Source organism: Oratosquilla oratoria, chromosome 26 (genome assembly GCF_046742065.1).
Source record: "Oratosquilla oratoria isolate Oo_2021 chromosome 26, ASM4674206v1, whole genome shotgun sequence".
In the NCBI taxonomy this organism is placed as follows: Eukaryota; Metazoa; Arthropoda; class Malacostraca; order Stomatopoda; family Squillidae; genus Oratosquilla; species Oratosquilla oratoria.
The window spans coordinates 22,441,749-22,453,851 of record NC_134802.1 but is presented as its reverse complement, the minus strand read 5'-3'; the positions used below and the strand labels follow the sequence as shown (position 1 = coordinate 22,453,851).

The window sequence follows — 12,103 nt, the reverse complement described above, 5'->3', positions numbered from 1 at the left end:
CCTTGCACTATCAGTTCCAGGATGTCTCCAGAAGGTGATACAGAGGAAGGGATATTCATTTTAACCAATTTCTATATGTAAGAACCATAATTTGCATTATTTCATATATTTTCACATGTAAACTAACCTTCACCTTCAGTTTACAGGCTTCATTAAGGGCGGCGTCATTACTTTCTGCGCATACTGTATATCCATATATATATATATATATATATATATATATATATATATATATATATATATATATATATACATATATTTATATATATATATATATATATATACATATATGTATATGTATGTATGTCGGTCCTCGACCGTTTACACTTCTATTAGTCTCGTAATTCCACTCGTCACAAGGCCCCTTGCCTTCGTTACGTCAGTTTCACTAATTTCAAGTTCATCTTATTCAGAGGGCCCCATGCCTTGTACTTCTCTCGAGTTTTTGGGTGAAATAAAAAGGGGTATCAATTTCTTGCTTCTTGATCTAACGGAATACACCCAGAGAGTCCTCGTTGAGGTTCTCTCCAATACGTCAGACCACCTTCGTTCAGACGTCACTTTTCATTCGTCCAATAGTCTTTTACTTCTCAAAACAAGTGCCACACCTTAAGGGCGTGCCTTTTTCCTTCGGCCAATAATATTTCTCTTCATACCCATTTACCTCCAATCAGAGAGGCTGTTACAGTCCTTCCAGTACCATTGCTGCATAAGCATGATGTCATCGCGTAAGTGGTCTGTCGCTCACAGAGCGTTTTGGTTACATCAGCAATTATTACAACAGTCGGCCGTGTTTACACAGACAGAACGGCGACTCCAGTCTTGTTTATAAAAACAGTCAAACCGAGCTAACGCGAGTCTGACTCAGCTATTGTCGCTTGTCGGCGACTAAACAATCCTCGACTCAGCATTTCAATACACTACCGGCCTCTTACAATGTATGTATGTATGTATATAGACATCAGGAATCACCAGCACAACTATGTTTAGGACACCATCCAGCACTGGAGCAGTACTGACACAGAACTGGCCACAGAAATTGCCCTAGATGTAACTATCACACAGAAAACACTAAACACATCTAACATAGCCCCACCCTAGCCATAACCAGACAATGACATATTAATGATTACTTGAGTGACTTATGGGCCTCACTGGTGGCTGTTGCCAGCTATGTGAGGGCTATGGGTCTCAGGCAAGAGATTGATGATTGAGTTTTTTGAGGAAGGAGTCAAAGGAATTGGATCTTGTGCCCATTACTTAATACTCCAAAATTTACCATAGATTGCTTTGAAAACTGTGAGTACTCAAAGTACAGAAATATATTTTTGTTTTTTCTCTTTTTACAGCTGATGAAACGTTTCTTGACGAGTTACCTACATTGTCATGGAAAACTCTTTTCTTGTATTGGACTTGAGACATTTGGAGATCTATCCTCCACAATGCTCAGAGAATTTTATGTTTTGATGAGGACAACACCGCCAAGGTTATCTACCCAACATCTCCTTCAAATCATGGCCATCAATATGTATGCCATTGCCAATACACAACTCAGAGGTAAGTTTCCTCTTCTTATGCTTTTACTTCTGCTTCAGCGTCTTGCTGCATTGCCTTCAACCTAGGCACTATGGGAGGAAACATGGATGACCCTTCATCCTTGAGGTGGTGAAATGGGAGGACTGGTAAACGAAGTTCCAATGAATATGAAATTGGGTGTGTGTTTTGACTTGGCAACCCTCCTTATAAGGAGGAAAGGGCCTTTGGTACATAATTTTCTTCTTCATAATTGAATGAGGAGAGAGAGAAAGAAGGAGGCTGAGAGAGACATGGGGCATAGTGAATGATAAAGGGGAAACTTATGTAGAGGAAGAGTAGGAATGGGTCAAGGAGGAAGTGGTTAAATGCATGAGGATGGTTTGCGGAGAGGATGTGAGGGACTCCAGGAGAGGCAACATATGGTGGGATGAAGAGGTGAATGGAATAGACTTAGTAATCATGTAATGAGCACTGAAATGATTGTTTTAAAGAGAAGATTAGATAACTTTATGAATAGGGATGACAGGTGGTAAGAGACATGAAGCTGCTTAGTGTAGGCCTTATGGTCTCTTGAAGTCTCCTTCATTCTTGTGTTCTTCTGTGAAAGTGGTATTGGCAGAAAAGAAATGAGTATATGAAGAGTGGTTGCAAAGAAGAAATGGGGAAGCATATGAGGAAAAGGTTGAGGAGGCTACACCAAATCTGTCACCTTTGCCCTATGTGCTTTTGAGACTTGGGACAAGTAACAAACATTCACTATTGGGAATAAGAGAGGAGTGCTGGGTTGCAACTCACAATTAAGTGAATACGAGATCAGAACTCTTCTGAGTATGCCACCAATGCACTAGGCATACGAGAAGTGTAGAATGAAGTGGGTGGAAGCAAAATACAAAGTGAAGGAGGCCAAGAGAAGAGTGGATGTAGGAAATGTGTATGAAAGAATTTGAGCCTGTAGGAGGGCAGAACAATTTACATGTAAAGGTAAGAGAATATAGTTGCCCTTCCTTCACCTCTTCCTCCATCTTTTCCTCCTCATCCACCACCTCCTGTTCCTCCATCTTTCTCCACCTTGTCTTCCTTCTCCTCTGCCACATCCACTACCTCCTCCACCTTCATCTCTTCTGTGGCCTCTTCCTTTTACCCGACTTCCTCCATTTCTCTTCCCTCATTGTCCTCCACCTCCTTCCTTCACCTCTTCCTCCTCCTTTTCCTCCTTTACTTCCTCCTCTTTCGCCACCTACCACTCTCCGGCCCCTCCTCCTCGACCTTCTCCACCAACGCCATCACCACCACCACCACTATCACTATCACCACTATCACCACCACCACTAACCACTATCTCCCCCACCATATCATCCAACCTCTTTCCTTAATTTTTTCTGCACGTGTATAGTGTAGGGGGAGAGAGAGAGAGAGAGAGAGAGAGAGAGAGAGAGAGAGAGAGAGAGAGAGAGAGAGAGAGAGAGAGAGAGAGAGAGAGAGAGAGAGATCTGAGGTCACAGATAGACGTCGCGACAAGAGAGCTCAAACTCTGGCTGCTGTAGTGCTGTGGAAGTCTGCGGCGTCGCAGCCACTCTTGCGGCTGCGGTGGTCGTGATTCGCGCAGCCGCGTCAAGTCAGTCGTGACGGGGCCGCAGGGCTGAAGGTTCAACATCTTGCTGGCTGCGGTAGGGAGCGGGAGTAGGTCGTTACTCCCCTCCCCCCTTTCAGGGCTCGAGATTGTCCACAGGATAGAAACGCTGGTAAAGTGCAAACCCATAGCTTCCCCCCCAGTTTGGGGGTCGGGGGTCGTGTCACGAACCCGATGTGGGTCTAAGGGTGGGGGGGGGGGGGTTCACTCTTCGTGGTCCAGTGCAGGACCACCGAACTAACCTTAGGGTGAAGGAACATCCTCTGTACCTCGCCGGCTTGGTAAGGTTGTTTGGAGGGTGCAGAGTGCGTGTGGGTACATCCCACAAGTGTCACTCTCAGACCTGAATGAAATCGTCTGCCGCTAGCCAGATTCAAATGATTAAAGTTTCCCTTTTGACTGGAAGGGATTTGTTTGAAAGGGTTTCTAAACTCGTTAGAGGACGAGAGGGTTTGCGTTAACCAGACCGAGGTCATTTAACTGTTGAAGGATGGTCGTTAACTCGTTCCCCCGCTGCCCAAGGGTGGTGAGAGGTGGGGGCCCCTCTAGTTGAATAAAATCGCCTGACGGCACCCAGAATACATGTGTATATTGGCATAAGCAGCTAGAAGGTATCAGGTCGTAATGGGTCATTCAGAGCACATAGCCGCACTCAGTCTTCTCCATCTATAGTTATGTATAGATATTAGGTTGATGCAGCTTGATGTATGTAGGGAGTTCTAGATTGGTAGACAAAGGGTACTTATGGAGTCCTAGGTAGTTCTAGTGAGGTCTTGCCAGTGTATATACATTTTTTTTTTTTTTTTTTTTTTTTTTTTTTTTAGCCGTGGTGTTTTAGGTATCTAAGATTCCTAGATAGTTGTAAATGTAACGCTACGAGATAATTCTAGATAGTGCTATGATAGGAGGCGGTTAGTATGGGCGCATGCCCCCTCTCCCTTCCCAGCGGGTGGTTCTCCTCGGCTGAACAGAATCTCCTGGCGGCAGTTGGAACGAATACACGAGTCGTGAATTGCAGTGGAAGGGTTACAAGAGTGACAGGGTTGTTGTCGATGAAAGCCTCAATGAGGGAGAAATTGGTGGAGATGGAAGGACATGGAGGAGATCAGAGGGGCGGAGTGGAGGGAGAGGCATGGAGGGAGGGAGGGGGAGTGGAGGGGAGGAGTTATGGAGGGAGGGAGTGTTGGTGTTTACGTCCTTGGCAAGGTCGGGCATTGGACCGTGTCTCGGCTGTGGGCTAAGTCTGTCTGTCTGTCTGTTCGTCTGTCCGTCGGCCTGCCTGTTTGGTGCGTCGTTTCGTACAAGAGGAAGTGGAAGAGGAGGAGGAGGGGAAGGGAGGTGAAATGGGGAAAGGGAATGAGGGAAAAGGAAATGACGTGGGGATAAAGGAGGAGGGGAGGAGAGGGTGAGTAATGAGGAAGAAGAAAATGAAGGAGGTGAGGAGTCGGAGGAGGAAGAGAAAGGGGAGAAAGAGGAAGAGGAAGAAGGGGAGAAAGAGAAGGAGGAGGAAGAAGGGGAGAAAGAGGAGGAGGAGGAAGAAGGGGAGAAAGAGAAGGAGGAGGAGGAAGGGGAGAAAGAGGAGGAAGAAGGGGAGAAATAGGAGGAAGAAGGGGAGAAAGAGGAGGAAGAGGAAAAAAAAAGCGGAGAAAGAGGAGGTGGGACGGGGGAACAGAAGACGAGAGAGAGAAAGAGAAGGAGGAAAATGGGAAAAGAAATGAGGTAGGTACTGGGCTGGGCGTGAGGATGGGGGGTTAGCTTGCAGGCGAGGCGTGCCCTCTTCCACCCCCCTGCCCCCGTGCCTTCTCACCCCCCCCCCTTACCCATCTGGGACACGCCACCCTTGTAGTCTCCTCCACAGTCTGCTCCCCCCCCCCGTCCCCACCTCTTTCTCCTCCTCCTCCTCCTCCTCCTCCTCCTCCTCCTCCTCCTCCAACTCCTTATTCTCTCCCAATTCCCCTCCACCTCCTTCAACGTCTCTGTCTTCAACTCCTCTACCTGCAACTCCTCTTCCTCCACCTCCTTTTCCTCTTCCTTATTTTCTGTCTCATCCACCTCCTCTTCCTCCTCTTCATCCTCCTCTTCATCCTCCTCTTCATCCTCCTCTTCATCCTCCTCCTCTTCCTCCTCCTCCTCTTCCTCTTTCTTCTCGAAGATTACTTCTTGTTAGACCAATGAAACACAAGAAGACGTCACGATTTTAAAGTAATTGGTAAAAGATTTTCTTCGAATGAGAGTAAGCATTTCTTCTTTAACCGGGTTGTTAATGTGTGGAATTCGTTACCACTGTCGTTGAAAGTAACACAATAACAACATTTAAAGATCGCCTAGATGAATACTTAGACTCTAATCCGCAAATGAAATATTATCCCTTGCAATAAAAGATCTGACAGCCCGGCATTTAATTGTAATTGGATAGGATAGTGGTAGCAGTAGTGTTAGTTCATCTTCTATCGCCTAGTTGCCTTGTTTTCTTAACTGTAGCTTAATATAGTGAACAAAAACAGCCTCGTTAGGGCCAGTAGGCCTGCTGTTGTTTTGTTCTTTCTTTGTGTTCCTTTGTTCCTCTTCCTCCTCTTTTTCATCCTCCTTTTCCTCCTCCTTTTCCTCTTCATCCTCCTCTTCATCCTCCTCTTCCTCTTCATCTCCCTCTTCCTATTCATCCCCCTCTTCCCCCTTTTTTCCTCTTTCTCTTCCTCCTACAGCACATCCTCCTACACCTCATCCTCCTACACCTCCTCTTCCTCCTACACCTCCTCTTCCTCCTACACCTCCTCTTCCTCCTACACCTCCTCTTCCTCCTACACCTCCTCTTCCTCCTACACCTCCTCTTCCTCCTACACTACCTCTTCCTCCTACACCTCCTCTTCCTCCTACACCTCCTCTTCCCCCTCTTACACCTCCTGCTCTCCCTCTTACACCTCCTGTTCCCCCTCCTGCACCCCCTCTTCCGCCTCCTACACCTCCTCTTCCCCCTCCTACACCTCTTCCCCCTCCTACACCTCCTCATCCCCCTCCTACACCTCTTCCCCTTCCTACGCCTCCTTTTCCCCCTCCTACACCTCTTCCCCCCTTACACCTCTTCTTCCCCCTCCTACACCTCTTCCCCCTCCTACACCTCCTCTTCCCCCTCCTACACCTCTTCCCCCTCCTACACCTCTTTCCCCTCCTACACCTCTTCCCCCTCCTACGCCTCCTTTTCCCCCTCCTACACCTCCTCTTCCCCCTCCTACACCTCTTCCCCCTCCTACACCTCTTCCCCCCTTACACCTCTTCTTCCCCCTCCTACACCTCCTCTTCCCCCTCCTACACCTCTTCTTCCCCCTCCTACACCTCCTTTTCCCCCTCCTACACCTCTTCCCCCTCCTACACCTCCTCTTCCCCCCTTACGCCTCTTCTTCCCCCTCCTACACCTCCTCTTCCCCCTCCTACACCTCCTCTTCCCCCCTTACACCTCTTCTTCCCCCTCCTACACCTCCTCTTCCCCCTCCTACACCTCCTCTTCCCCCTCCTACACCTCCTCTTCCCCCTCCTACACCTCCTCTTCCCCCTCCTACACCTCCTCTTCCTTTTCCTCCTACTCGTCCTCAGCCACCTGCTCTGCCTCTTATTCCTCTTCTTTCTCCCCCTCCTCCTTTTCACCCTTGTCCCAAGGATGGAAGCGCTGGTTATCACTCGGCCAGGAAATGTAATCTTTTGTTTGTTTGTGGGACGGGAAATGCCGAGTGGCGGACTTCGGACCCGTTACTGCAAGCCAACATTACGTCATGTCGTTGTGGTCTTCGCTCGTTAAAATGTCGACATAATTACAACTTCGCGACGGTTACAAGGATTATAGGTTGTTCTCTGGGTAACGCCACAAAGACGGAATCCCACTAACGTAGCTCGTTTTCTTGTGTTTTATAATTGGGTAAATACGCACGCACGCACACACGCACATATTTTGGAATCGTACATGAATTTGAAAGTATGTTATAGTAAGAAGCTGGATCCCACGAGCGTTGCCCCTTTCCTGTATACTGTACAATAATGAGGCAAATAAACGCACATCTTTAGCGACTCTGGTCTATTCCCTTAGAGGATTCCCTGCTGAAGATTCCTAAGTCCGCTTCTGCTGGGGAGCAGGGCGGAGGCCGGTGGAAACTCCGGATAGAAGCGCTGGTTATTGCAGACGAGGTGTTCTATTCCCCCCCACCCCCCAGGACCACGCGGTTGAAGGGTCGCTTCCTACCCCGGGGGCTTCCCTGGGGGTGCCCTTGGGGGCTGACCAAGGGACGGACGCAGTCATGACGTCAGATGTGTTAGGGCGGGCACCCCAGGGGGGGGGGGCACTTGCTGGAGTGCCGCCGGCAGGGGTGCCCCTCCTCTTCTCGTGTGTGTGTGTGTGTGTGTGTGTGTGTGTGTGTGTGTGTGTGTGTACGCGCGCGCGCGCATGCGTATTCGTATGTATATAGTTCCTGGTCTCGGGTCACCGGACATGATCAGAAGCCAGAGGCTTTGTCGATGACATCGGAGGCGCGTCCCTGGAGAAGTGTCTGGTCATCCGGAGGCGACTTCGTCCGGGTGACATTGGCGGGAACCCTCGAGGGGGGAAAACCAGACGAAGAGTGGGGAGGTGAATGGGGGGGCGAGGGGGCCAAATAATCGAAATAAACTAACCCCCCCTCCCAGACCCCCCACCCCGGTTGACCTTCAGACGGTGGTGGTCAGAAGCTTCGTGTCAACGACTTTAATGCGATGGAGTGACTTCGGGAAAAGAAGTTGACGAGTTCGTGAGAGTTCGAGAAGAGAGTGGATGGATGGATTGAGCACCGGAAGGGTCATGGCTTTGACTTGAAGGAGTCGCCATGAGAATCGGCCTGGAGCGTGACCTCAGCCCATCCTCTGAGTTTTAATATTTCGGTCTTTTGTTCTAGCTGCAGTCAGAAAGGGTTAAGGAAATCGAGTATCTGGAGATTATTATTTGATTATTGTATTTGTTTCTCGTGGTAGAAAGCGTTCGCCAGGGCTGGAGGAAGGCACGGCCCTCAAGCCTGGGTCTGTTTGTCCCTTTCACGACAGGTGACACTTGGCTCGTTCGACTTCGGCCTCAACGCCGTCGAAGTAGGAAGGTCGTTCGGAGGTGGGCACTGCCCTCCGGAGGCAGACGCAGCCTCCGGCACTACCGCCGCCGCCGCCACCACCACCACCACCACTGCCACCACCACCACCACCACCACCACCACCACTGCCACCACCACCACCACCACCACCACCACCACCACTACCACCACTACCTCCACTACCACCACCACTACCACCACCACCACCACCACCACCACCACCTTAACTAGGAGGCAGATCTTTTTTAAGGCATTGTTTCCTGTTTCTTGCCGCCACCTGCTCCCACCGCCACCACCACCACCAAATGTACTAATTCTAATAAATGTTCCACCGTGTAAAAACAGAGGATATTAGAAGCTATAAAAATGGCGAAGAAAGATATAACTGGTTTGTGATAATAAAGATATCCTCTCTTTTTTCACACTCTCCACCTCTCTCTAACATGAGAAAGCTTTCTCGAGTACCATTTGGAAGGAAGCCTCACGAGAGCGACGTAAGCGGTGGAGGCATTTTCTCGCGACCCTCATCTGGAGGAATCTATTGGGACTCGCACGGGAGAAAAACTCTCACAGATGCGGATCTTGTCATTCTGCGCTGCTCTTGTTAACCCGCTTGTTCCAATCAGAAAAGGCATTTAATGACTTGCACAGATTTGAAGCATGAAAGTATTTTATTTTTTTAGGCAAGATGTTGATGTATTTTCATCTGGATAACTTCATGATAATGCGCGCGCGCGCACACACACACACACACACACACACACACACACACACACACACACACACACACACACACACACACACACACACACACACGGCTGAACGGCGCAGTGATAGCGTTCGCAACTACTAACTCAGTGGTTCGGGTTCGAATCCTGCCCAGGCCTGAAGTAATTTCAGTATCGCTGCGAGCCGTTACTCCAACTCATGTGGGCGGGGAGTTGGGGTTGTGTGTGTCAGGTCCCAGCATTACCTATAGATCGGTCATACATGAGCTCTGAACTCTCATCTGGGAGGGTATTAGCTGTCAATCGCGAGTCCAATACGTGATCTAAGACCATGGTGAATCACACGGCAGAAGTAGGACTTGCACACGAATGGACTATATTTAAAAGTTAATTGTGTTAATGACCATGGTTACCCAGCACTTCGGTGTCGGAGTGCCCCCTCCCCCCTTTCGCAGAAGGCCCCGCCATAAGTCGTTCGCTTCCTCGACCTGAGTAAGACGAAGTATAGTAGCCTCGCCCTTACGCCGGAGAAGGACCCAGTTGCCCTTACTCCTGCTGGGGGGGGAGGAAGACCCAGGTCGTTAAATGAGCATATTCTTGTTACGGCGGTAAACGGGTGTAAACCCGTCTGACCTCGCTCGGGTGTTATACTGCATATAGGTGGGTCGCTATGGATATACAAGTGAAATTGTTGCTTTGCGGCAGCCACAGTAGACAGAAGATACCAAAGGGTTAATTGAAATGCATTTAGTTAAACTCCTTTGTCTGCATTGCCGCCGCCCCCCCTCCCTCGAATGAATAGAATCGGCTGGTGACAGCCAGAATTAACGTCGAGTACCCTAAGGTTTGGGTATTTTAATGTGCGTGGATGTGGTACAGATGAGAGTAAAAGGGAAGAGATAGGCAGTATGTTTGTGAGAAGAAAGATGGATGTATTGGCATTGAGTGAATCCAAGTTGAAAGGTAGGGGCGAGTGTGAGTTTGGGAGTGTAGTTGGGAGGTTCTCAGGAGTGAAGAGGGGACGAGGGAGAGAAGGGGTGGCTATACTAGTAAGTAAAGAGGGTAAGCGTGTAGTGGAGTGGAAGGAGGTTTCTTCAAGGTTAATGTGGATGAATGTGAAATGGGAAGGGAGATGTGGGTTTTTGTAAGTGCGTATGGGCCTGGTAGTGAGAAGAGCGTAGAGGAAAGGGAGGCTTTTTGGATGGATTTAAATGAGTGCATAGAGGGATTAGGGAGAAATGTCAATGTAGTTGTATTGGAAGACCTTAATGTTAGGGTAAGAAATAAAATAGACGGAGTGATTGGGAGGTATGGAGTTCCAGAAAAAAATCATAGTGGAGAGCTGATGGTGGAGATGTGTCTCGAGAGTTGATGATAGCAAATACAGTACTTAGGAAGAAAGTCAAGCATAAGTACACATGGGAGAGGATGGTGGATGGAAGGGTGGCAAATAGAGCGTTAATTGACTGTATATTGGTAACCAGGAGTATAGTAAGAAGAGTTAAGGATGTACATGTTCTAATAGAGAGTGGGGAAATGTCGGGTAATTTTTTGGTAGAAGTTAAGTTGAGAGTGGAGAATAGGTGGAAAAAGAGGAAAAGGGGAGAAGGTAGGGAGGTACTTAGAGTGAATTGCTTAAACGAGAAAGAAAAGGAGTATAAGAAGAAACAGAGAGGAGCGCGAGAGAGTAAAGGATAGAGTAGAACTATGAGTGGAGGAGGAATGGGAATGATTCAAGGAGGGAGTCACAAGATGTGCAAAGATGATGTGTGGAACAAGGAGGACTGCAGGAAATAGAAGGAAGGGTAGTGATTGGTAGGATGAAGCGAAGAAGGGTGTAGAAGAGAAGAAGCAGGTTTTCATATATTGGTTACATTTTAGGACGAGGGAATCGTATGAGAGGTACAAAGTAAAGAGAAGTAAAACATAAGATACAGGAGCCAAATAGGAGAGCAGATGTGAAATGGGGTAAGAGTATGACAGAAAATTTTGAAAGTGATAAAATTGTTTTGGAAAGAAATTAAAAGGAAGAGGAGGCGAATAAAGTACAGAAGGTAAAAGGAGCAGATGGAGAGATGATTATGGAAGAGAGGGCAGTGAGAGGACGGTGGGCAAAGTATTTTAGGGAGTTGCTAAATGTGAAGGAGGATAGGGAAGGAAAGGTAGTTGCAGTGGGAAGCGCTAAGAAAATGACCGTGATTAGTTAGGGAAATGGAGGAGAAATAAGGACAGATGAAGTGAAAGCAATTGTTAAGATGATGAGAGCAGGTAAGGCACCTGGGTTGGATGGATGCCATGCAGAATGTCTGAAAAAAGGAGGTACAGTTATGGTGGACTGGCTGGTGAGGTTATTTAATGTTTGTTTAAAAGAGGGTAGGAGGACTGGAGGAGTGCCTGAATAGTTCCACTCTACAAGGGAAATGGGGACAAGTGTGAGTGTAGTAGTTTCAGAGGGATCAGCTTGTTAAGTGTAGTTGGGAAAGCTTATGAGAGGATCTTGATTGAGAGGATTAGGAGGGGAACAGAGGGAGTAATTGGTGAGGAACAATGTGGATTTAGGACGGGTAGGGATTACGTAGTTAAGATTTTTGTGGTAAGACAGATATGTGAGAAAGCTATAGGAAAAGGTTTGGATGTTTTTTGGGGCTTTTATGGATCTGGGAAAGGCTTATGACAGGGTAGGCAGGAAGGCACTGTGGGAGGTATTGCAGATATATGGGATAGGAGGAAAGCTGTTAAGAGCAGTCAAGAGTTTTTACGAGAGTAGTAGAGCTTGTGTTAGAATTAGAAAGGGAGAGAGTGAGTGGTTTGAGGTAAAGGTGGGACTTCGTCAGGGATGCGTTATGTCGCGCTGGCTGTTCAGTTTATATATTTATGGGGTGGTGCGAGAGGTGAATGCAAGGATAGTGGGTCGGGGATTGGAGATGTTTAAAGAAAATTGAGAAAAGTGGGAGATAAGCCAGTTATTGTTTGCTGACGACACTGCACTTGTAGGATCAGAGAAGGAATTGGGGAAGTTAGTGACAGAATTTGGAAGTGTGTGTGAAAGAAGGAAGTTGAAGATAAATGTGGGTAAAAGTAAGGTGATGAGATGTACAAGGAGAGAGAGT

General features: G+C 47.9%; 1 protein-coding gene across 3 annotated transcripts in view; it reads left to right on the top strand.

Moving 5' to 3' along the window:
• LOC143039411 (telomerase-binding protein EST1A-like) overlaps positions 1-12,103 on the top strand; it is a 407,204-nt gene that overhangs the window by 39,183 nt on the left and 355,918 nt on the right. For all 3 annotated transcript variants that reach the window (XM_076209414.1, XM_076209412.1, XM_076209413.1), the window contains exon 6: positions 1,350-1,557. In XM_076209414.1, coding sequence (XP_076065529.1) covers positions 1,350-1,557 — 208 coding nt within the window. The remainder of the gene's footprint in view (positions 1-1,349; positions 1,558-12,103) is intronic.